Source organism: Dendropsophus ebraccatus, chromosome 13 (assembly GCF_027789765.1).
Source record: "Dendropsophus ebraccatus isolate aDenEbr1 chromosome 13, aDenEbr1.pat, whole genome shotgun sequence".
Taxonomy (NCBI): domain Eukaryota; kingdom Metazoa; phylum Chordata; class Amphibia; order Anura; family Hylidae; genus Dendropsophus; species Dendropsophus ebraccatus.
In genome coordinates, this window is record NC_091466.1 from 70,457,511 (window position 1) to 70,484,462 (window position 26,952).

The 26,952-nt window shown below is 44.7% G+C and overlaps 1 protein-coding gene across 4 annotated transcripts; it reads left to right on the top strand.

Annotated features, from left to right (window-relative positions):
• Window positions 1–26,952, top strand: LOC138770316 (cholesterol 24-hydroxylase-like). 4 transcript variants are annotated; one of them, XM_069949321.1, is made up of 16 exons: window positions 8,592–8,662; window positions 9,359–9,390; window positions 11,124–11,201; window positions 13,857–13,938; window positions 14,244–14,314; window positions 15,275–15,361; window positions 17,095–17,233; window positions 17,444–17,554; window positions 18,267–18,423; window positions 19,628–19,690; window positions 20,431–20,503; window positions 20,623–20,707; window positions 21,290–21,400; window positions 25,042–25,130; window positions 25,534–25,600; window positions 25,709–26,952. In XM_069949321.1, exons 1-16 carry the CDS (start codon window positions 8,648–8,650, stop codon window positions 25,874–25,876), a joined length of 1,428 nt encoding a protein of 475 aa, XP_069805422.1. In that variant the 5' UTR covers window positions 8,592–8,647; the 3' UTR covers window positions 25,877–26,952. The 4 variants fall into 4 exon arrangements, with proteins under 4 accessions (XP_069805423.1, XP_069805424.1, XP_069805422.1 ...); XM_069949320.1 differs by lacking the exon at window positions 8,592–8,662 and having other exon boundaries at window positions 8,895–9,390; XM_069949322.1 differs by lacking the exons at window positions 8,592–8,662; window positions 9,359–9,390; window positions 11,124–11,201 and adding an exon at window positions 1–160.

The following is a 26,952-nucleotide window of genomic DNA, read 5'->3' on the forward strand; positions in this document are numbered from 1 at the left end:
CCTAGTACCTGTGGTTGCCTGGATACCAGTGAGGCCTAGTACCTGTAGTTGCCTAGATAACAGTGATGCCTAGTACCTGTGGTTGCCTGGATACCAGTGATGCCTATTACCTGTGGTTGCCTGGATCATGCCTCCCAGCACTTATGGTGCTTGTATACTGGTAGTGTATAGATCCAATGTAGACCTTGTATCTGACCACTGTATGGCGTTATTATTGGTCCTATATGAGTGCTTGTGTAGTAGTAATGCACAGAGGCTATGTAGACATTGTTTCTGACCACTGGTTATATAAGTGCTTGTATAGTGGTAGTGTACAGATCCTATAGCTGGTATCTGACCACTGTATGGCGGTACTTTTGGATTTATGAGTGCTTGTATAGTGGCAGTGTACAGATCCTATGTAGACATTGCATCTGACCACTGTATGGCGGTATTATTGGTCATATATATGCTTGTATAGTAGTAGTGCAGGCATGATCATGTCATTAGGTAAATCCTAGTTATTTTATTTTTCTTGTATTGTTCATAGTGTAATTTACAAATGAATGTGATTAGTGATAGATGGCTCCATCCTAGGTGTTGTGTGACATTGTGTATTTTCCGGTTATATTCAGGGCCTTATTTACCACTAGGCACCCGTGGTCCGGTGCCTAGGGCAGCACATTGCAGGGGGGCAGCACCAGGGAGCAGGGGGACAGAAAAAACTTTTTTTTTTTTTAGTTTCCCTCCTCCCGTTCAGACTTGCCAGTAAATCTGGTGTCTTTTCCAGTGGGGTGGGGGGTATGGTGTTATTGGTCAGGTCTGGTATCGCCAATAGGTGTGTGAAGATGGGGCGTCTTCAGGTTTAGTGCCTAGGGCAGCAGCAGCTGTTAATACAGCCCTGGTTATATTGAGTATGGGCTGCTGGGATATCACTGCCAGGCCTGCTATTTAGTCCCAGTCCAGCCATGTTCCCAGGTCTCGATGAGTTCCGTACACTAGGTTCCATACCAACTCTAACTAAGGGGTTATCCGGGATTAGAATAAACACAGCTACTTTCTTGCAAAAACAGCACCACCCCTGTCCTCAGGTTGTGTGTGGTACTACAATTGAGCTCCATTCACTTCAAAAGAAGTGAGTTGCTAAACCTGAGCAAAACTGAGGACAGAAGAGGTGCTGTTTCTGGAAGAAAGCGGACATGTTTTTTTTAAGCCTGGATAACACTTTAATTGCCTGATATCCTGACATCTACTCATTGAGTTTTTATGATAATGAGAAGAAGTAGATTTCCATCCCTTTATACTGGGTGCCTTACTTAGTCTGGCCTCTCCCCTTTGACCTGTCTGGCACGGGAGACCCCACCAGGAGCATTAACTCCAGCCAGCTTAGCTCAATGGATCACTAAGGCACGCAAGCTCCCTCACCACGTCAAGGTGAAGGCACAAAGAGGGAGCCCCCCCCCTCACACCCCCTATACACAAAGCTCTACAAAGCCTTATGAAGCTTGTGCAACGCCAAATCTGGTAGTTTTTGTCATGTCCGGTTATTTAGGTAAATCCCAGTGGTTAATGTCAAATTCGGTAATAATTGAAGTCGGAGCAGAGATTTCCAGAGGTTCTTCAGCATGTCAATGCTGTCTTAATGATGGAGAGACTGCAGCATATAAGGTGAAGACGCGGTTACTTTGCTGTATTGTGTTGTCATCTACAGCACTGCTTATTCACGTTCCTGGCTTTCTTGATGGCCTCTTAGTGAAAAATTTTGCCATCCAATTCTTATGGCGGATGGTGACGGGATGATAGTATTCTGCCCACTCGGCACTCACAAAGCTGAACTCACTGAAGATTTTCTGACATTCAGGGTTGACCTTGATCTTCCGTTCGGCATACTTCAGAGTTTTGTCAACTTTTAGGTTGGGAAAAGCTGCCGTCATGATGGCTGGTGGTGCCGTTCTCCCAACTTCCACATCTTCCCAGTTGATGTTTGAGAAAAATGGATGTTTCCTCACGTCCCCATTGACTCCCAGCCGCTCGCTCTGGTCTTTACACAGCAGGCCTTCGAGGATGTTGACTGCATCAGGAGTTAGGGACCTTGGGTAGTTGGGAGCGTCATAGATCACAGAATATTTCATTTTTTTGCAACTGTTTCCCCTGAACGGAGTTCTTAATGTGAAGAGTTCAAAGAGGATGCAGCCGATGGCAAAGTAGTCTACTCCTCTGCCGTGTGCCTCGCCCCTCACCATCTCTGGAGCCGCATAGCCCACTGTACCCTGACAATTATCCATGACCTTATATACACCTGTCACAGCAGTGCCAAAATCGGATATTCTGATGTGGCCGCTTGTAGTCAGAAGGATATTTTTTGGCTTCAGGTCCCGATGGATAATGTCTTTACTATGCAGGAACTCTGTGCCACAGACCACTTCTGCTGTGATGAATGTTACAATGGTGGGATCGAAAGGGCCGTACATCAGGATAAAGTCATTCAGGTCCCCTCTGACGGCCACCTCCATCACAAAGTAGACATAGTTCAGTGTATGGAAGGCTGCCAGGCCGTGGATCAAGTAAGGGCTATCATGAGATAGTTGGAGAACCCAGCGCTCTGCAAGTCTGTGTCCTGAGTCTATGAACCGTCTTTTATCTGCTACTTTAATAGCAACACGTTGTTTGCGGACGACGTCTGTTGCCAAGTAGACTTCTCCATAGCTGCCTTTACCCAGTTTATGGTGGAATGTAAAGCAGTCCAAAGATAGAGGGACTGTAGCAGATGGTGGTTCTTTAGACTTGCCAGGCTCTTCCAAAGAGATGGGACTTTGGGTGGACTTCTCATCATGGCAGCAGCTGCTCTGAGATGATGTAGAGCTGCTGCATTCTTCTACTATGGGCTCTTGTACAGCATAGTGCATGGCACATATGTCATCCATATAGTTGCTGTGATGACACCATTGTTGGTACTCCTCTACCGTGGCTTCTTGTACAGCATAGTATAGGGCACACAGGTCGTCCAGGTTGTGGTACAGCTCACACAGTTGTTGGTGCTCCTGCACTATGGCTTCCTGTACAGGGCTATCCTCCCTACAGTCTGGCACCTCTCCGTCCTTCTTCTTGGACGTTCTGTTATCTGTTACAAAGGGAAAGTATAGATGTGTGAATTACAATGTGATTGTGGAAATCTGTACTATTTCACAGCAGAGAACAATGGTAAGAATTTACACAATGAAACATGAACCCTTCATTCGCGGCCTCCATCATGGGAGATCCACATACTACAAATGATTGACAAGGGGGATCTTAGTGAGGGGGCACAGAGGGATTGTTATAATACATATGCGTCCTAATACCATAGAGGGCCACCTTTGCTGCCACCAACGCTCAGCAGTTCCCGATCCCCTGCTCTGTTCTTGTGCTGTTGAACAGTACTGGTCAGAGCGGGGTCCCCTCTTCCTCCCGTGTACTGTATATTCTTATATACAGTACACAGGGGATGCGATCGCTGGACACAACAATCGATGGAAAGTCGAGCAACACAAATCAACAAGGCACAAATGCCAACATTACATTATGGGGTGGGGGCAACAAAGGTAATTTGTTTATTGGACACCATGCAGCTTATGGCCACTACTGGAGGGGGTAACTACTGTGTGGGGGCGCTATTCCCATGAATCAGCCCCACTGTGTGTGTTCTATGGAGTCCTAAAGATGGAGAAACAATTCCAGTTGTTGGTCCTACCTGTAGCGTCCATCAGAGGGATGATGTTGCTGGGGCCGGGGAGGTGGCTGGAAGATTTCCTCTTCTTACATGTCATCCGGGCCCAGGCACTTTGCAGGAAGTCTAAGAAGCGGTTCTTTCTTGGCTTCTCTCCTCGTTCCTTGTCTCTCCTCTCGTCCTCTCCATTATACATCTCCTTCTCTTCTCTGTCTCCATCTATATGATTCCTCTTCTTTTTTGCCTTCATTTTAATAGCAAGGCAAATCTATGTAGAAGAACCAATCCAATCCAAGTGCTAATCGCAGTAAGCGAGAGCGATCACTCACATGTATCTCTACTGAGTAGTAGTGAGTGACTGAGAAAATGTAACCTGTGCAGCTTACTAAGTGTACAATGTCTATGTGATGTCATAGCCTTTCCTTTGTGATGTCATAGCCTGTCCTTTGGTATGTCATCAGCTTTCTTTTGTGATGTCAGAGATCAACAGAGTTCCATAGTCTTGTAAGTGAGGGAAGAAACATATCTGTGGATAATGTATATACATACACTATAAGTCCTTGTAGGAGGTTAGTTTCAGCACGAGAACGGACTATAACTGCGCGGCTTCAGATACTCGCAGCTTACACAAACCGTGACCGGAAGCCACAACTAAACTGTCAGCTGATAGCTGACAGTTTAGTGTAACTGCTACTGGATCCCCAAAAGGATCCCCCAGCTCTGTAGACAGTATCACACGTCACAGGCTTAGATACACCAGCTCAGTAGACAGTATCACACATCACAGGCTTAGGGCCCTATTCCACCAGACGATTAGCGTTTGCATAATCGTTAACAATTAACGATCTCAAACGACTGCTATTGCGAAAGACCTGAAAACGTTCACTCATTTCCATGGAACGATAATCGTTACTTATGATCGTAATTGCGATAGTTTTTTCTTCGCTATTTATTCGCTATTGCGTTCGTATCTATTGCGAACGACTGAACGATGTCTTATTCAATTGCGAACGAGCAGCGATAAAAATGAGCAGCGATAAAAATAGGTCCAGGTCTTATAAAGCGATCAACGATTTCTCGTTCAGTCGTTAACTGCATTTCGACCGAACGATTATCGTTTAGATAATCGAACGATTTAACGATAATCTGAACGATAATCGTCCGGTGGAATAGGGCCTTACACCAGCTCTGTAGACAGTATCACACATCACAGGCTTAGATAAACCAGCTCAGTAAACAGTATCACACATGATAGGCTTAGATACACCAGCTCAGTAGACAGTATCACACATGATAGCCGCAGGCTTTGATGCAGATTCCTTTCTATTTGAAGTGAAGAATTAAAGGAGAAGTCCGGCAAAATTTTTTATTAAAGTATTGTATTGCCCCCCCAAAGGTTATACAAATCACCAATATACATTGGGAAATGCTTATAAAGTGTTTTTTTCCCTGCACTTGCTACTGCATCAAGGGTTCACTTCCTGGATAAAATGGTGATGAAGGGTTCACTTCCTGGATAACATGGTGATGTCACGACCCGACTCCCAGAACTGTGCGGGCTGTGGCTGCTGGAGAGGATGATGGCAGGGGGACACTGAGGGACACAGGGCACTGGAGGGACACTGAGCATCCCTCTGCCATCATCCTCTCCAGCAGCCACAGGACCCACAGCTCTGGGAGTCGGGTCGTGACATCACCATGTTATCCAGGAAGTGACATCACCATGTTATCCAGGAAGTGAACCCTTCATGCAGTAGCAAGTGCAGGGAAAAAGCACTTTATAGGCATTTCCAATTATAAGTGTATATTGGTGATTTGTATAACTTTTGGGGAGCAATACAATACTTTAATAAAATTTTTCACCAGACTTCTCCTTTAAGCAGCATGCGTTGTAAGTCAGTAAGGTGCTCTGGCTGCTACTGGTGTGTATTGTACAATGGATCCTGTACTGTGCCCAGTGTCTCCATGATGGAGATGGGAACAGAGCATAAGATACACAATCTTCGACCCTCCAATGAATGCAGAACTACAGCTCCCATCATGCCCTGAGAGCCTTCTGTTGTCAGGGAATGCTGGGTGCTGTAATCCTGCAGGATCTGGAGGAGCACAGTTGAAGGACACAGGTGTCTGCATTTGGACCCATTCACACTGTAATATCAGCCTTCTGCTATTTTCCACTCTTTCAGGGGGTTTTCCTCCAGGATGTAATTCCAGCCTTTACCCCTAGATGTCGCTGTGTCTGTCGGTCAATGGTCCTTCCATCTGTCCTCAGCATCTGCGCATGTTCTGTCATAATATAAAACATCTCCCGGGATAAGAGACTGAGCGGTCAGTGCCGTAATGTGGACACTGGGGGGCGCCAAAGATCAGTCACATGGGGTACACTGTGAGTAGTGGCACATGGCTGCAGAGGATATTATACCCAACCTGTGGCTCTCAAGCTTGTTGTCACACTACAACTCCCAGCATTACCTAGAAATAAATCTTTCTTAGACACATATATAAAGGGACACATTTTATTAGTTCATCACATCACATACAGACAGACACACAGGAACAAGAGCCATTAGACACTTCTTTTTTCTGTGGAGGCGACCTGGTAATATGTATAAAATATATAGCAAGACGTATACTGCACCGACTAGACGTGAGTTGCTGGCAGATATACTACAGAGGAGGGGCCTAATATGTGTCTACCCTACAGGGGAGGGGCCTAATATGTGTCTACTATACAGGGGAGGGGCCTAATATGTCTATTATATACTGGGGAGGGGCCTAATATGGATATAATGTACAGAGGAGGGGCATAATACATATTATACAATGTACAAAGAAAGGACACAATATGTATATACAGGGGAGGGGCCTAATATATGTATACTATACAGGGAAGGGTTCTGATATGAATATAATGTACATAGAAGGGACATAATATGTGTATAATATACAGGGGGAGGAGCCTAATATGCGTATATGTTCAGGGCGAGGAGTCTAATATGTGTATAGTATAAAGGGGGAGGGACCTAATGTGTATAATGTACTAATATACAGTAGGAGGAGCCTAATATGTGTAAACTGTACAGGGGAGGGTCCTAATATAGATATAATGTACAGGGGGAAGGGCCTAATATATATATACAGTATAGGGGATGGGCCTACTATGTTTATAATGTCCAGAGGAGGGGTATCATATGTGTGTAATGTACAGAGGAGGGGCATAATATGTGTATATGTACAGGGGGAGGGGCCTAATATGTGTATAATGTACTAATGTACAAGGGGAAGGGCCTAATATGTGTATACAGTATAGGGGAGGGACCTAATACGGATATAATGTACAGGGGTGCCTAATATCTTTATAATGTACAGAGGAGGGGTATAATATGTGCGTAATGTACAGAGGAGGGGCCCAATATGTGTATACGTTCAGGGAGAAGGGTCTAATATGTGTATAGTATACAGAAGAAGAGGCCTAATAAGTGTGTAATATACAGGGGAACGGGCCTAATATGTGTATATGTACCGGGGAGTGGCCTAATATGTGTATATGTACAGGGGAGGGGCCTAATATGTGTATATTATACAGAGGAGGAGCCTAAAATGTGTTTAATTTAAAAGGGGAGGCTCCTAATGTGTATAATATACAGCGGGAAGGACCTAATATGTGTATAATGCACAGGGGGAGGGGCCTAATATGTGTATAATGTACAGAGTTTGACCTAATATGTTTATAATGTACAGAGGAGGGGGATAATCACTAAAAGGGGATCATCACTACTGTGGGACACAGGAGGCGCAGATCATCATTACTGGGGGCACAGGAGGGGCAGATCATCATTACTGGGGGCACAGGGTGGGAAGTCATCACTACTGGGGGCACAGGAGGGGCAGATCATCATTACTGGGGGCACAGGAGGGGCAGATCATCATTACTGGGGGCACAGGGTGGGAAGTCATCACTACTGGGGGGCACAGGAGGGGCAGATCATCATTACTGGGGGCACAGGGTGGGAAGTCATCACTACTGGGGGGCACAGGAGGGGCAGATCGTCATTACTGGAGGCACAGGAGGGGCAGATCATCATTACTGGGGGCACAGGAGGGGCAGATAATCATTACTGGGGGCACAGGAGGGGCAGATAATCATTACTGGGGGCACAGGAGGGGCAGATCATTACTGGGGGCACAGGAGGGGCAGATCATCATTACTGGGGCACAGGAGGGGAAGTCATCATTAGGGGGGGCAATGGAGGGGCAGATCATCATTACTGGGGGCACAGGAGGGGGAGTCATCACTACTGGGGGCAATGGAGGGGCAGATCATTACTACTGGGGGCACAGGGTGGGAAGTCATCACTACTGGGGGCACAGGAGGGGCATATCATCATTACTGGGGGCACAGGGTGGGAAGTCATCACTACTGGGAGCACAGGAGGGGCATATCATCATTACTGGGGGCACAGGAGGGGCAGATCATCATTACTGGGGCACAGGAGGGGAAGTCATCATTAGGGGGGGCAATGGAGGGGCAGTTCATTACTACTGGGAGCACAGGAGAGGGGTCATCACTACTAGTGGGCACAGGAAAGAAGATTATTACTATTTGGGGGGAACACGAGGTTGGGATCGTCACTACTTTGGGGCACAGGAGAGGGAAGTATTACTATTTCTCAGCACAGAAAGGGGGATTATTGCTACTTGGAGGCATTATAATGGTTTGGAGGCGCAGATGGGATCTTATAAAATGTCAGAGAGAAAATGACTATATTTACAGTGTGGAGGAACAGAAGGGGCTTATTACTATGCGGGTATTTAATAGGAGGAACTATTTATGTTTGGGACACTATGGAAATGTGCGGAGCCTAAAATGTTTGTCTGATAGAGGCTGCTGGGAAAAGTCATGGCTAACAGAAGTCTTCATGATGGCCCATAGTGAATGGAGAAGAAACTCGGACACTGTGGATGACTGCAAGAACGGTAATGGCACAATATGACAAAGCTATATAACTTTACCATGTGCTGCTAGATAGAAAAAAAAAGGCAGCGATGCACTACCCCTTTAATATTCAGCCGAGAAGTAGTTATCCCATTAGCGATTTCCCTAAATCTCAGCAGTGAATCCCAGACGGCTGTAATAAGGAAGCACGTCTGCAGGATGAAACTGATGGCAGGTTCCCTTTAACAGGGCGTATTCCTGCTCAGTGCCTGGGGGAGGGGAAGCTGTAAGAACGGCCATGATCAACCAGCAGCAAAGAAAGGGGACAGATACAGACCTTCTATAAGAGGGAACTAGCAGCAAGTATATACCGTATAAAGGTCGGAGATACAGTGTAATAGCTGACAGGCCATGACTCTGGGTATGGATATAGGGTGGGGCCACTCTGCAGCTCTGGCTATAGCTATAAACTTCCGTATACTCTTGTATGCAATAGTCTGCACCAGGAGTAGGAAGAACTTTCACTGGATAAAACCATTCCCAGTGCCGGAGACTGCCCATAATCCTGGCTTCTGTAACATTACACAACTTACTGTAACCCAGATACTGTCTGTAGCCCAGGATACAAGACTATGGAGCTGCTGGGCCTCATATCCTGGATTCTTCTGCTGTTCCTGACTTTGGTTTCCATCTCTTTTCTCCTGTTATGTGGATATATCCATTATCAACATGTGAAGTATGATCACATCCCTGGACCCCCCAGAGACAGGTAAAGGGGGCATCTGTTGTTAGACATGAGAACCTTTAAGAACCGGGATGGGAAACCTTTGGTAGATATAAAACAAACCGCAGATCCACATGTCCTCTACCCGCATAGGCCCAAATGGCTCCAACCAAATAGCCCAACATCCGGGAGTCCAGCCTCGGCACAGAGGATGAGGGTTCTTGGGTTACTTTTTTACATGCTACATATACAGGATCCCTTCCCCAATGTTTCTGATGTCCATGACTAAGGGCGGTATCCACGGCGGAAAAATTGGGGAAGGGGTCCTGTATGTGCAGCATGTAAAAAAAGTAATCAAAGACACCTCATCCTTTGTGCCAAGGCTGGACATTTTCCTGGATGGGGACCCTTTGGCCCTCCATTTGTTGCAAAACTAAAATTCCCATCATGCCATCATTACCCATCCTGGCTTTAGAGTAATAATAGGATATATCATTAATGTATGGTTGGGGTCTGACCGCTGGGATCCCCACTAAGAGCTAGAGCTACAGACTGTGGTTCTCTTGGCAGATCATTGCCCCAACACCATTTCTTTGAAGACATCAAATTGGCCTATTATAGTATATGGGACAACCAAGCGTCGTCATGGGCAAGTTATATAAAATATAAAAAAACAAGTTATATTCACCTGTCCCGGCGCTCGCATTGATCTGAGCCCTGTTCCTGGACCCGCCGGCTGTCTTCTGAACTCCCCACCGCTACGTCACAATCCAGCTCAGCCAGTCAGTGACTGGGGCGGGATACTGCTGCAGTTACTGATTGGCTGAGAGGGCTAAAGCCCAGCAGTCTGTGACATGGAACCCGGGTCGTGGCATACCCTGAACCGGGAGCTCCGTGATGCGGCACAGCACAGGCACTGGCAGTGGAAAGCATAGTGTCTTTTTTTATCTCCCAATCCCTTGCTTGTAACAATTTTTTTTACCCCCCTGCCGGTCTTCTCTTTTAACCCTTTCACGACCTTGGGTCATTGATTCCTCAATGCCCAGATCATTTTAGCACATCAGCTTATGGGATCATAATGATCCCATAAGCTGATGTCCCTATGTCTGCCCTCTCTCCTCTGGGAATAGCTCACGGCCATGCGCCCTGCCTTACCTCCTTCCTTCCCTCCCTCCCCACCTCCCCCGCCGGCCTCCGTAGCAAGGAAACCGGAGCCTGAGGCTTCCGATTTCCATGGCTACCATCGGGGCTCTGTGATTTACTTCGCAGAGCCCTGATGGACAGCGGACAGAGAATTCTCCCTCTGTAGAGGGAGAATTCTCTGTCAGAAGCCCTATAGATGCTGCGGTCGTGCTGACAGCAGTATCTATGAGGTTAACTCTCAGCACCGGAGCGTGGTTCCGGTGCTGAGAGTAGTGGCGGGTCTCCAGCTATCACTGATAGCCGGGACCCGCCGCGGATCACACAGGTGCAGCTCCTGTGACCTGTGTCATCCTGGATGGTTTTAGCATAAACAATCCTGTGCCATATCATGCACCATCCTGGATGGTAAATTAACATCGCTGAAGCATCAGGCATAGGCTGCAGCGACGTTAATTTACTGTGGGGCGGCGGGAGGGGGTTAAAGGTGGCCAGTGGCACTGGGAAGATGAATAAGAAGTCACATCTCCACCAGGCTTACATTTCTGGAATATCCTGGTGATAACCCCCAGATGTTAGTGGTGGAAAAACCCACCGATGGATGCATCCTATAACCCGATATTTTTTTGCAATTCCAGCTTTTTCTTTGGACACGCACAAACAATATCAAAGCTTGTAAAGAAGAACCAACTTGTATATGACTTGTATTTGGACTGGTAAGTACAGTGAGAGTCAGGATTGGTCAGAATACGTACGGTTTGGTTATCAGTGAATGGGCATTTTTTTGTTTTGGGGCTGCTGCAATGTGTAGGTGATCACAGTGACCACATAAACACTGCATTTATTGTATGGGATCCATCAACAGCATAAGAAGACGGTTGGGGAACAAGTGGTGGTGGTTTTATTGATGGAGATAAGGCGGTCGCTGACTATTTGAATAGCTACTTCTGCTCAGTGTTTTAAGGAGGCCTTCTCCCTCACAATATGGCCGGACACCACATTCCCTCCAGTTCTATGGATTCAGCTCCAGTATTCCCAAAGGCCGAAGTTTCAGGGGATGTTGCCTGAATAAAATGAAATAAGGTGATAGGTCCAGATGGCGTCCACCCTATGGTTCTTAAAGAACGTGGATCTGTGATTGCCGCCCCCCTGACATATCTGTATAACCAATCCCTGCTAACAGAAGATGTTCCTGATGATTAGAGAACCGCCAATGTTGTACCTATCCACAAGAAGGGAAGTATATAATAGTCCAGTAACTACAGGCCAGTTAGCCTGACATCTGTCGTAGTAAAAATGATGGAAACTCTTCTAAAAAAGAAGAAAATGGATAACCTAAAAATCAACAATTTGATGGATCCAAACCAGCATGGCTTTACTGCGGGCCGATCATGTCAGACTAATCTCATAAATTTTTTTGATTATGACACAAAAGTGCTGGATTAAGGTGCCGGGGATATCGCCTATCTGAACTTCATAAGCTGAGGTTTATGTTTCTGTGTTACTGTTCCCACTGTGCCCCATGATATAATGCCCTCACTGTCCATATGCTGTATAACTATTCCCACTGTTCCCATGTTCTAATAATGCCCCCACTGTGTGCAAAGCATTGTTATAATGCCCACATTGCCCCATACTGCAATAATGCCTGCATTTGGTATTACTATCCCATTTGTGCCCCATGCAGTAATAATGCCCCATGCAGTAATAATGCCCCCATTGCCCCCATGCAGTAATAATGCCCCCATTGCTTCCATGCAGTAATAATGCCCCCATTGCCCCCATGCAGTAATAATACTTACATTGCCCCCATGCAGTAATAATACCCACATTACCCCCATGCAGTAATAATGCCCCCATGCAGTAATAATACCCACATTGCCCCCATGCAGTAATAATGCCCCCATTGCTCCCATGCAGTAATAATACCCACATTGCCCCCATGCAGTAATAATACCCACATTGCCCCCATGCAGTAATAATGCCCCATGCAGTAATAATACCCACATTGCCCCCATGCAGTAATAATGCCCCCATTGCTCCCATGCAGTAATAATGCCCCCATTGCTTCCATGCAGTAATAATGCCCCCATTGCCCCCATGCAGTAATAATACTTACATTGCCCCCATGCAGTAATAATACCCACATTACCCCCATGCAGTAATAATGCCCCCATGCAGTAATAATACCCACATTGCCCCCATGCAGTAATAATGCCCCCATTGCTCCCATGCAGTAATAATACCCACATTACCCCCATGCAGTAATAATGCCCCCATGCAGTAATAATACCCACATTGCCCCCATGCAGTAATAATGCCCCCATTGCTCCCATGCAGTAATAATGCCCCCATTGCCCCCATGCAGTAATAATACTTACATTGCCCCCATGCAGTAATAATACCCACATTGCCCCCATGCAGTAATAATGCCCCCATTGCTCCCATGCAGTAATAATACCCACATTGCCCCCATGCAGTAATAATACCCACATTGCCCCCATGCAGTAATAATGCCCCATGCAGTAATAATACCCACATTGCCCCCATGCAGTAATAATGCCCCCATTGCTCCCATGCAGTAATAATGCCCCCATTGCTCCCATGCAGTAATAATGCCCCCATTGCCCCCATGCAGTAATAATACCCACATTGCCCCCATGCAGTAATATTGCCCCATTGCCCCCATGCAGTAATGATACCCACATTGCCCCATGCAGTAATAATACCCACATTGCTCCCATGCAGTAATAATGCCCCCATTGCCCCCATGCAGTAATAATGCCCCCATTGCTCCCATGCAGTAATAATGCCCCCATTGCTCCCATGCAGTAATAATACCCACATTGCCCCATGCAGTAATAATACCCACATTGCCCCCATGCAGTAATAATGCCCCCATGCAGTAATAATACCCACATTGCCCCCACGCAGTAATAATGCCCCTATTGCTCCCATGCAGTAATAATGCCCCCATTGCCCCCATGCAGTAATAATACCCACATTGCCCCCATGCAGTAATAATACCCACATTGCCCCCATGCAGTAATAATACCCCCATTGCCCCCATGCAGTAATAATACCCACATTGCCCCCATGCAGTAATAATGCCCCCATTGCTACCATGCAGTAATAATGCCCCCATTGCTTCCATGCAGTAATAATGCCCCCATTGCTCCCATGCAGTAATTATACCCCCATTGCCCCCATGCAGTAATTATACCCCCATTGCCCCCATGCAGTAATAATGCTCCCATGCAGTAATAATGCCCCCATTTGGTATTACTTTCCCATTTGTGTCCCCTTGCAGTATAATGGCTCCTGTGTCCAGTGACTTCAGTGCTATAAAATATAGATCTTTGTATTTGCAGGGTGGAGAGATATGGCCCAGTTATACGAATGAATCATCTACACAAGGTTGCAATTTTGACAGTGAGTCCAGAGGCACTAAAGGTAAGAAGCTTACATATAATGTCTGGGAGATGCCAGGTGACAACCGTACTCCACTGTCACCGCCATCTCTCATAGAGTATGAATGGAGGGGTGACAGGCATCAGTCTATTGATCAGACCCTATAATCAGCTGTAGTGTAGAGAGGGGGTAACTCTGTCAGATGGGAATACCCCTTTAATAGGGTCTAGGGCAGGGGCAGGGAACCTTTTACCCTCCAGCTGCTGCAAAACTACAACTCCCATCATGCCAGGACAGGCAAAGCTTTAGCAGGACACTAACCCTTGCTGTATGTTTCTGTATTCCAGGAAGTTCTGATGTCTCCAAAATACAAAAAGGGTTGTATTTACAATCATGGATTCAGCCTGTTTGGAGTCCGGTAACTACATCTTATATATATAGGATTTATCATTGTGTGCCTGCCGTATGCCCCCACTCACCTAATGGGCAGTCTGTGGGTGGGGGGTTGTTCGCGACAAGGTGGGGAGGAGGCGTATCCTCCTCCTCCTCCTGATTTATAGAGGTTTAGAGCAGGTGAGGATTTTTGTGCAATGTCTGTGCCCAGCGCAGAGGCGGCCGGCTGTACTAAGGGGCGTGTGTCTCTTAGTAAATCCGGCTGGGGAAAAAGGGTCGGGGCTTTATTCAAGACTGGCGTACTGGTACGCCAGTCCTGATAAATTTCCCCCATAATTTCTGCAGTGGATATTCTTGTGATCGTGTTCATAATTGTTTTTTTCTATCAGCGACAAGAATCTTCCTGTTTTGTAATTATATCGGCCCAAATAAGCCCAATGTTGGACGGGGTATAGATGCGGGCGCACACGGATTCACCATAGCCGACAATGAAGAGTGCGGCCGGAGCGGCACTTTCCATTGTGTTACCTGTCAGGCTTGTGTGGCCGCTATTGAATAAATATCATGACATGTCAGTTACCCGTGCGGCCGCTAGGGATCCCAGTCAGAGTGTATAATATGTGTATACATATAAGTTTTTACACATAAATTTTGTATTAATCACGGCCATTGTTGCAAATCAGCACTAACGGCTGTGATTAATACAAAACTTACGTTGTGTGAACATGGCCTTATACTGTATACTGCACTTCACTTCTCATCTCACAGCTATAACATCTGAGGGGGGACTGCATAGTGGAACCACCCCAACCCCCTATGAGATAGTCACAATACAGTACCTGCCCCCATCTCAGATACTTTTTTTGAGATGACAGAGAATAGACGACCAGGGAGTGAGGAACACTAATTCCTTTAATATAAAAATGAGTTTTACCCTGTTACAGTATCTAGCAGCATGTATAATACTCAGGATTATTTATTGCAGATTCATGGGAAGAGGCTTAGTGACTGATCGGGACTTCGATCATTGGCGCAAGCAAAGGAGAATCATGGACCCGGCATTCAGTAGAACGTAAGGGCCCTATTCCACCGGACGATTATGGTTCATATTATCGTTAAATCGTTCAAATCTAAACGATAATCGTTTGGTTGAAATGCAGTTATCGATTAACGACCGAATGAGAAATTGTTGATCGCTTAATAACTAGACTTGGTGTGTGTCTACTACCCTGGACTAAGGGCCCTATTACACAGGACGATTATCATGCAAAATATCAGTATATTGTTCGAATTTAAACGATAATCATTCTGTGTAATTGCAGGCAACGATCGAAAAATCGTTCGTATGTCGTTGATCGTTGATTTAGATCTGAACCTAAAATTATTGTTAATTGTTCGCTAACCGTTCGCTGTAATTCCGCATTCGTCGCTCAAGTTCTGCATTTGTTCACTAATCGCTCGGTGTAATTGCACATTGTCCATTGTTTTGCTGGGATCAGAATGAGTAAACGATCATAGTAACGATCGCAATAATGATCGTAGTAACGATCATATCTATTCACCATCGTTCTGTGTAATATGGTGAACGATTTCAGATTAACAATAAACAATCTCTTTTGTAATCGTTTATCGTTATTCGTTAATTGTTAAAAATCGCTCTGTGTAATAGGACCCCAACTGGAATGCCGCCAGCCTCCCTGTCATAAGGACAGTCTATGGGGGGCTCGCGCGCCTCCTCTCCCCGCGGTAAAGAATGAACATGTTCATTCTTCAGCACAGGGAGAGGAGGCGCGCAAGTCTCCCATAGACAGTCCTTATGACAGGGAGGCTGGCGGCATTCCGCGGTGGTGAATCCCGCCACTTTTGCTCCATGTGAGACAACAATCACTCAATGATATATGGCTAAATCGGCCTGATTCAGCCAATTATGGCTTCATGTAATAGGGCCCTAAGTAGTCTCCTAATTCCATCTCACCAAAATAAGGATGTGGATTTTTCTATGGGAGGACTACCGGGTCACTACCTCCAGGAGTAATAGGTGGCAGCTGGCCATAGCACCAACCAGAGAGCAGTGCGAGTCCCTGAAGGGTCAGACAGGAGAATGGTCTAGTCACAAGCAGAGGTCTAGACAAGCAAACAGGTTAGGACTAGAGATGAGCGAACCTGGAGCATGCTCAAGTTGATCCGAACCCGAACATTTGATTAGCCGTGGCTGCTGAACTTGGATAAAGCCCTAAGGCTATGTGGAAATCATGGATATAGTCATTGGCTGTATCCATGTTTTCCAGTCAACCTTAGAGCTTTATCCAAGTTCTGCAGCCCCAGCTAATCAAATACCGAACGATCGGGTTCGGATCGACTCGAGCGCGAACCTGGTTCGCTCATCTCTAGTTAGGACACAGGTTCATAGTCGCACACAGGAAAACCACCTAGTACGTGTCAGCAGACTGGAATGTAGTCGAGGAGCCAAGCCGGGGGCATGCTTAAGATTAGGGATGTTTGAACCTGCCGAGGTTTGGGTTCGTTTGAACCCGAACGCTCGGCATCGGATTCCCGCTGTCTGCCCGCTCCGTGCAGCGGGCGGATACAGCGGGAGGACCGCCTGGAAAACTGGGATACAGCCTATGGCTATGGCTGTATCCCAGTTTTCCAGGCGTTCCTCACGCTGGATCCGTCCGCTGCACGGAGCGGGCAGACAGCGGTAATCATTGCGGATGGTTAGGATTCGTACGAACTCCGTACGAACTCGGTTCGGACCATCCCTACTTAAGAGGGATTACTATTTTCTTTTTTTTGCTTTTTTAGATACTTGATAGAATTAATGGCCCCTTTTAATGAGAAAGCAGAAGAGCTGATGGAGAGACTGGCAGAGAAAGCTGATGGGAGCTGCCATGTTGGGATGCACGCTATGATGAGTAGAGTCGCCTTGGACGTCATATCAAAGGTAATCCTAATAGAGAGGTGACCCTCAGCCTCCAAGCTCCAAGGCTTTACCTCAGCCTCTAACCTTGACCTCCAAGAACTATGGCTTCATTTGCTATAGTGGTGCCCATAGGGAGGTCAGAGAAGATGGCAAGGCTGCCCATGATCATAATCTGGCCGAATTACACTTGTGACTACATAGAATGGGATATGACATGTCTTCTTTTTCTAGGTTGCCTTTGGGATGGAGACAAACTCCTTGGAGGATGATCAGACGCCATTTCCATGGGCCATATCATTGGTGATGAAGGGAACAGTGGAGGTTAGGAACCCATTCATTAAGGTAAGATCCACAGCTGGGCTGGCACTGAAATATGAAAGCTGTTCTGCATCTAGAGGCATGATGGTATAGGTGTAACCTCAATGTCCTGGCCCCCCATTTATAACTCCCATGCCATTTCATATTTCCTCCATGAAGCCATGCGCCATGACATTTTTATTTATATGAAGCTAGTGGGCACCACTAATAATCATGGAGTGCTAAACCAATGCATATAAGTAGTACATCATCCTCTCAAAAGAAAAAAAGCATATGCATGTGCTACCATTTTTTGTGCATATGCTTTTTTTCTTTTGAGAGGATGATGACATTTTTATTGGCGTATTTTTTTTCCCCCCCTTAAAGCGGAACTATATCTGAGATTCTGATTGCGGGATTTTCTGACTATGACTTTATTTATACTGATTTAGCAAGGGCAGAAACCCCATCTTGTCTATTCTTGTTTAGGACTTGTTTAGGATACAGACAGCCTACAGATTTCAGTCAGCTCTCTGCAGTGCTTCGTTAGCCCTGTGGGGGCAGTGCAGGAGAAGAGAACACTTGCTTCCTGGTTCCCCAGCAGATTACCGCTAATTGTTGGGGGTCACAGCCACTTGCTTATTTGTAGAGGAACCTTATAAGTATATGGGACTGTAAACTGCAGGGAGCCCTTTATCCCTTTTTTTTTAATATATAATTGAACCTGACATTATTCACATCCTGTTATCACCACTAGTATTCCCGGGAGAAGCAGGCCTTCATAAGAGATGTCCAGGAAAGCCTCAGATTGCTCCGGGAGACAGGGAGACAATGCATTGAGAGGCGAAGAAAGGCAATTCAGGATGGAGAGGAGATTCCCATGGATATACTGACACAGATCCTGAAAGGAGCAGGTATATTACCTACAAAGGCTTATTGCTTATATCTTTATATAGAATGCTGCATAACTCTATGGACTCTGGACGGAAGTCACAGGCAGATTTAGCACATTTTGGTTGGATTCTTGGTCTGTGCTTAGGGTCGCTAACAAGGTAATGTATCTCCTCTCCACAGGTCAGGGGTTAAGTGTGAGATCACAGGGGTTTCTTGTTTGTTTCCAATGGAGTGGCTACACAGCACGCGCCCCCACCATGTCATTTGTTCTCTATGGAGCACAGTACTCGCCTCTCTCTGGCAGCTTTGTAGAGAATAAATGAAGTGACGGCAGGCATTATTGAATTCTGAGTTAATAAAGAAGTCATCCATGGCTATAAATAGTATCTCACATGGTATATGGTTCCCACTAGGGTGCCATGGATTTACCCTACACTCCCTTTATGCTTCAAGAAAGGTTGCAGTAGGGGCACCGTGTTTCCTGGTAGGGTCCTTATAATACAGACGTTGAAGCAATGTCGTATGTTCTCTGCGTCAGTATGATGCCAGCAGAGTTTCCCCGCTGCAAGCATGATACTGACACATCATACCGGGCGGGGAACAAATCCATGACATTGCTTCGATGTTCGTATCATCTGCAAATTTGCGGACACATGAATGCCCCCTAGTTTTGCATCCTCATCTACTCCCTAATCTATTCAGTTACTTGAGTTAACCTTAAACAGGCATCCCCGAGGCACCCAGGAATCTAGGAAACTCATATATTTTGTATCCCCGAGGCACCCAGGAATCTAGGAAACTCATATACTTTGTATTCTGGGCAACTAAACCAGACATTGCTCATAGCTGAAAAACTTCCAGTATTCCTTAGAATTGGTTAAGATTTAGCTGAACTGGATCATGGCTCACGATAGGCTCACAGGTATTATCGGGCCCCCATCGGCCCATGTAATAGCACCCTTATTTCCTCTCTTGAAACGGCTATTTCCTGTGTCGTTTTTTTATGGTTCTTTATTATGGTGTCTTACCTACTCGATTGTTATTGTTTCATTGTACTCCTTGAAGAATTCAATGTAAGTTTATGGCAAAGTTTGATACCCTTGTAACACTTTGAAAGGATAGGGTCTCCTACTTTAAAGGACCCGAAATTTCTTTCTTTTTCTTACGTCTTGGTAGCAATGAATAAACAAACAGGCGGCTAATCTGACAGTCTCTTGCTTACAGATCTGGAGGGGGATTTTGATATGGAAATTTTACTTGACAACTTTGTAACATTCTTTATAGCAGGTAGGTAAAAATCTTAATATACTGTATTTACTTGCTATCTTTATTATAGTGAGAAGCAGGCACAAAGTGATCCTATTTTTTTTAAAAGACTTTAAAAACTCCTCTCTACTATGCCATGGCATAGTGCTGGGGAAAGTGCACCAAAGAGGCTGGCACTATGCTCGGCTAATGATTTACACAGAAACAATATGCACATGGGAAGGAGAAGGGGTTATTGATGCACTGACTTTGCAATGTGTTATGAGAGCAGCAGCAGCACAGAAGGGGTTACATTAAGCACTAAACTGCTGGTGATGGTAATGGTGATGACAAACTAAAAGGGAAAGAGCACTGTGGACATACCTCAGTGGGTACACTGGTAGTTACACCAGGTACAGATGTCCTGAGTTTTATACATTGCAAGAGATGAGAAGGAATCCTTGATTTACCTTTTGAGCATTATCTTCAGCATGCAGACAGGTTTAGCTTGCAGGTACACAGCCTAGTCTTTCCCAGGCTCTCTATTTACTGCACATAACATTTAACTAAGACAACTTCCTGTGTTCTGTCCTGATGTAGCTGTTACTAGAGACATAATTCCACTAACAACAGGCAGTGGACAGCAAATTGCATGAAAGGGAGACACTTAGTGGAATAGACACTCTACATACATTTTTAGTTTCATTTAATGTTTTATATGAATTGGAGCAATTGAATAGTAATTGGTTCCCAATGTAAGGTAAAATGTGTTCTTTTAATAGGACAAGAAACAACAGCCAACCAGTTATCATTTACCATAATGGAACTGGCCCGAAATCCAGAGATACTAGAAAAGTGAGTGATACCATTCTAAGAAGCTTATAAAGAGTCAAGATGGGACCTAAAGGCATGAATAAACCCAAAGAAGTTTTTTTTCTATGTTTCCTAATATCTAAACAATTTTAACCCTTCAGGGTCCAGGCTGAAGTGGATGAAGTTATTGGTGCCAAAAGAGACATTGAGTATGGTGATCTTGGGAAGCTGCAATATCTGTCTCAGGTGCCTGTACATACATAGGGGCTTATGTTGGGCCTGGGTATTTGTAGCCATATGAATTCTCATGGCATGATGTTAGATCCGGCCGTGATTCTATGCCAGATCCTTTATGTCATGGTGACATTTAATTGGGTCAGTTGAGGATCCATTGACTTCTTTTAATACAATATCACTACTCAGCATAATAGCAGTTCCTGCTATGGGGTTCGCATTGGCCCCATTCCTAATCTCCTTCTTATCATGGAGTCATGGAGTCCAACCAACCTACAGTTCTTTGGATATTTATCTGAGATGGTTTGTGACCTTCTGGATGGGGTTCCACCTGACCCATAGTAATAGGATATACCTTTATATAGAATCCATATATTGACATGAAGATAAAATAAAAAATTTTGACAGCCAGTAGCCACCAATAGAGGGCGCTCAGGTGCTTACTGCATACTGGTTATGTATTCAGATCTCAATAAAAGTGCATGCTCATCTTGACCAATAGGCCATGTCTGTTTAGTAGAGGATGTATGCTTTTTTATGATTTAACCAGTATGTTTTATGCATCACAAATATGATTTTCCTTATACTTTCTAGGTTCTAAAAGAGGCTCTACGGTTATATCCTCCTGCCCCAGGTACAACTAGGGCAACAGAAGAAGAAATTGTTATAGAAGGAGTGAGGATTCCACCCAAAGTCACATTGATGGTATGGCCTATGTCTCAGTACTGATAATGTTACTGTAAATAAAAACTGCATAAAAAAATCCTCCTATTTTTTTGTGTTTACAGCTCCTGTGCAGACCTATGTATCTTCATGGCAACAGACTACAAACAAACCCTATGTAGACTGATTATGCAGTGACAGTACATTGATCTGTCCCTTGTTTCTTTACTAGGTTTAATAGAAAGAAGACATACACTACCGTTCAAAAGTTTGGGGTCACATTGAAATGTCCTTATTTTTTAAGGAAAAGCACTGTACTTTTCAATGAAGATAACTTTAAACTAGTCCTAACTTTAACCCTTTAAGGACATGGCCCATTTTCGTTTTTACGTTTTCGGTTTTTCCTCCTTGTGTTTAAAAGGTCATAGCACTTGCATTTTTCCACCTAGAAACCCACATGACCCCTTATTTTTTGCGTCACTAATTGTACTTTGCAATTACAGGCTGAATTTTTGCATAAAGTACACTGCGAAACCAGAAAAAAATTCGAAATGTGGTGAAATTGAAAAAAAAAACGCATTTCTTTTATTTGGGGGAAATGTGTTTTTACGCCATTTACCCTGGGGTAAAACTGACTTGTTATGCATGTTCCTCAAGTCGTTACGATTAAAACGATATATAACATGTATAACTTATATTGTATCTGATGGCCTGTAAAAAATTCAAACCGTTGTTAACCAATATACGTTCCTTAAAATCGCTCCATTCCCAGGCTTATAGCGCTTTTATCCTTTGGTCTATGGGGCTGTGCGAGGTGTCATTTTTTGCGCCATGATGTGTTCTTTCTATCGGTACCTTGATTGCCCATATACGTCTTTTTGATCGCTTTTTATTACATTTTTTCTGGATTTGATGCGACCAAAAATGCGCAATTTTGCACTTTGGGATTTTTTTGCGCTGACGCCGTTTACCGTACGAGATCAGGAATGTGATTAATTAATAGTTCGGGCGATTACGCACGCGGCGATAGCAAACATGTTTATTTATTTATTTGTTTACTTTTATTTAAAACCTGGGAAAAGGGGGGTGATTCAGACTTTTATTAGGGGAGGGGGCTTTTTACTATTAACAACACTTTTTTTTTTTTTTTACACATATACTAGAAGCCCCCCTAGGGGACTTCTAGTATATACACTTGGATCTCTCATTGAGATCTCTGCAGCATAGATATGCTGCAGAGATCCATGAGATCGGCACTCGTTTGCTTTCGGCTGCTGCAGCCGGAAGTAAACGAGTGCCGAGCCGAGGACGGCGCCATCTTGGACGCGTCCCCGGCCGGCATCAGTAACGGAGATCGCTCCTCCGGGACAAGGTCCCGGAGGAGCGATCTCCCCCACTAGACACCAGGGAAACGTTGCCTCCGGTAATCGGAGGCAGCTGTCAACTTTGACAGCTGCCTCCGATTAGCTAATTAGCGGGCACGGCGATCAGACCGTGCCCGCTAATAGCGGCGGTCCCGGGCTACACGCGGCACCCGGGATCGCGGCACTTCAAAGCGGGGCCGCCGCGCGGCCCCGCTTTGAAGTGCAAGTGAGGACATAGGACGTACCGGTACGTCCTATGTCCTTAAGAGGTTAAACAAATACACTCTATACATTGCTAATGTGGTAAATGACTATTCTAGCTGCAAATGTCTGGTTTTTGGTGCAATATCTACATAGGTGTATAGAGGCCCATTTCCAGCAACTATCACTCCAGTGTTCTAATGGTACAATGTGTTTGCTCATTGGCTCAGAAGGCTAATTGATGATTAGAAAACCCTTGTGCAATCATGTTCACACATCTGAAAACAGTCTAGCTCGTTACAGAAGCTACAAAACTGACCTTCCTTTGAGCAGATTGTGTTTCTGGAGCATCACATTTGTGGGGTCAATTAAACCCTCAAAATGGCCAGAAAAAGACAACTGTTATCTGAAACGCGACAGTCTATTCTTGTTCTTAGAAATGAAGGGTATTCCATGCGAGAAATTGCTAAGAAATTGAAGATTTTCTACAACGGTGTGTACTACTCCCTTCAGAGGACAGCACAAACAGGCTCTAACCAGAGTAGAAAAAGAAGTGGGAGGCTGCGTTGCACAACTAAGCAAGAAGATAAGCACATTAGAGTCTCTAGTTGGAGAAACAGACGCCTCACAGGTCCCCAACTGGCATCTTCATTAAATAGTACCCACAAAACACCAGTGTCAACATCTACAGGGAAGAGGCGGCTGCGGGATTTTGGGCTTCAGGGCAGAGTGGCAAAGAAAAAGCCATATCTGAGACTGGCCAATAAAAGAAAAAGATTAAGATGGGCAAAAGAACAGACATTGGACAGAGGAAGACTGGAAAAAAGTGTTGTGGACGGATGAATCCAAGTTTGAGGTGTTTGGATCACAAAGAAGAACGTTTGTGAGACGTAGAACAAATGAAAAGATGCTGGAAGAATGCCTGACGCCATCTGTTATACATGGTGGAGGTCATGTGATGGTCTGGGGTTGGTGCTGGTAAGGTGGGAGATTTGTACAGGGTAAAAGGGATTGTGAATAAGGAAGGCCATCACTCTGCACCGCCATGCCATACCCAGTGGGCAGCGCTTGGTTGGAGCCAATTTCATCCTACAACAGGACAATGACCCTAAACACCTCCAAATTGTGCAAGAACTATATACAGCAGAAGCAGCAGCTGGTATTCTATCATAGGTAATGGAGTGGCCAGCGCAGTCACCAGATCACCACCCCATTGAGCTGTTGTGGGAGCAGCTGGACCGTATGGTACGCCAGAAGTGCCCATCCAATCAATCCAACTTGTGGGAGCTGCTTCTAGAAGTGTGGGGGGCAATTTCTCCAGCTTACCTCAACAGATTAATAGCTAGAATGCCAAAGGTGTGCAATGCTGGAATTGCTGCAAAAGGTGGATTCTGGGACGGAAGCAAAGTGTGATGTAAGAACAATGTTATTTCACATACAAATCATTATTTCTAACCTTGTCAATGTCTTGTCTCTATTTTCTATTCATTTCACAACGTATGGTGGTGAAGAAGTGTGACTTTTCATGGAAAACACTAAATTGTTTGGGTGACCCCAAACTTTTCAACGGTAGTGTAGATGAATGCATTATGACTGCAGGATGGACCAGACTACATAAGGTTTGTTTGTAGTCTGTTACCATGGAGACACATAATTCAGCAGAGGAGCTGTAAACACAAAACAATTTAGGAGTTTTAGTTAAAGGGGTGGTTTATTAAAATGTCTAGTCTTCCAGTACTTATCAGCTGCTGTATGTCCTGCAGGAAGTGGTGTATTCTTTCCGGTCTGGAAAGCAGGAGAGGTTTGCTATGGGCATTTTCTACTGCTCTGGACAGTTCCTGACATGGACAGAGGTGGCAGCAGAGAGCATTGTGTCAGACTGGAAAGAATACACCACTTCCTGCAGTACATACAGCAGCTGATAAGTACTGGAAGACTGGAGATTTTTTTTTTTTAAATAGAAGTAAATTACAAATCTCAGGCACTTTCCAGCACCAGTTGAAATAAATTTTATTTTTTGTGAACTACCCCTTTAAGACTATTGGGATAGTTGCTTCACTTTAAAGCAGTGGAAAACCATGTCTGATTTTATTTCAGTGTTGTTCATTGTGTTTGCAGTTTAACTCATACGTCATGGGAAGGATGGAGAAGTTTTATCCAGACGCTCTTGTCTTCAATCCAGGGAGATTTCACCCAGATGCTCCCAAGTAAATATTTTATTTCCTTTAAATATTCTCATTTCTGGTTTATTAAAGGGGTCGTCTGGTTTAGGAAAATTTCAATAGATTGTGTTAGAGACTCAATAAAGCATCTGCTGTGGAGGATCCAACAAGTGTATTCAATCAATGAGCAGCCTATTTATTTCCCTGTAATGTCTCTTATCACCTGTGGGGGTGCTGCAGGGATGCTGAATGCTTGCTAACCAGGTTCTCCTTCAGCTTACAATTGATCGCTGCATGTTGTTAATTTTTTAGACAATCCTTCAAATTAAAAGAGACAAATCCCTTAAAGGGTCTCCATGGAAGTTTTCTCACAACTTGCGGCTAACATACCTAATATATTTTTGTTGAAATTTTCCTGGATTTCAGTGAATTTCCTTCTCACCCACAGGCCATACTACTCGTACTTTCCATTCTCTTTGGGACCACGTTCTTGCATTGGTCAGGTCTTTGCACAGGTGAGTGCTGGACCCCTCTAGTATATATAAAGGTGTCATCAGAGACCAATCTGATCCTGGAGCTATAATGCAAATCTAAGTAACTCTGTCTATTCTCTCTGTATGTAGATGGAGGCCAAGGTGGTCATGGCCAAACTTATACAGAGGTATCAGTTTGAGCTGGTGGAAGGACAGAGCTTCAGGATTATGGACACAGGGACCCTGCGGCCCATGGACGGGGTGGTCTGCAGGCTGAGACCCAGAACCAACTCTGCAAAAGCGAAGAACGTTGACTAAACTAGACTTGTACTGTATATTAGACTGATGCTACATGGTCTTTAATCCATTATTGTCACGCTAATGCAAAAAAAACCCCAAAAAACTGCCAGATTAAAAAATGCAGCATCCCCCTATAGGGAACAAGAGATATTGTATTACAACCCCATTGTGTCTTCAGCTGAAAGTCAAGTAGCTCCGCAGATGGGCTATGACCACCCATGCAACCTATGTTATTTTTGTTCCAGTGTATCCAGAATAAAAAACAAAACAAAAAAAAGCAGCTTTGCAAATGGTCTCCTTTGTGTATGCAGCCCATAGGCCGACCTATGTGTCACCATGGTTACAGACTACAAACAAACTCTGCGCGGTCAGGTCCTGCCATCGATCTGTCTGCCTCTTCTTACTAGCCTTCCAAATGTATATCGTAAACCTTGGTGATAACCAGAGGTCTCCATATGAATTCTAACCTACAATCAGTGCTGTGTCTCTTATGCTGCGTTTACACGAAACGATAATTGTCCTGATCGTACGATTAACGATGTCAGAGTAAAGATTTTTTTTTTCATAACGGTCAGCGTTTAGACGGTACGATATATCGTACGGAAATTCGGTTTGCAATTGCTTAAGCCTATCTCACACATTGGTTAAATCGGCGAACGACTGTTTACACGGAACGATCTGCGAATTTTTTTACGAACGACGATTTTAGAACATGTTGTAAGAACAAAATGACCGATTTCTCGTTCGTCGTTTGATCGTTTGCAGCATTTACACGTACGATTATCGTTCGAATTCGATCGTTATCGTGCGAATTCGCACGATAATCGTTCCGTGTAAACGCAGCATTAGTTTATATAATATGATATGTACAATAATAAAGATATAAGTATAGCAGCAGCCCATGCAAGCAACAAGTGACAACAACAGATCTTTATATTCTCTTCAGGCTATTACTGACTCCCCAGCTGTTAGAAAACTACAACTCCCATCATGCCCTGACAGCCAGCACATATTCAGAGCTTTGTTAAAAGAGTTTTCTAATGATAAAGTCTATTTTCAGCTGTGTAATAAATAAACATATATTGAAAAATAAA

What these genes read in the sequence shown, in the direction of transcription:
- LOC138770316 (XM_069949320.1), top strand. Translation starts at nt 9,254, where the DNA reads ATGGAGCTGCTGGGCCTCATATCCTGGATTCTTCTGCTGTTCCTGACT. An exon ending in TGAGTCCAGAGGCACTAAAG is followed by an intron (nt 13,939 to 14,243) that starts GTAAGAAGCTTA and finishes TCTGTATTCCAG; the next exon opens with GAAGTTCTGATGTCTCCAAA. An exon ending in TTCAGCCTGTTTGGAGTCCG is followed by an intron (nt 14,315 to 15,274) that starts GTAACTACATCT and finishes TATTTATTGCAG; the next exon opens with ATTCATGGGAAGAGGCTTAG.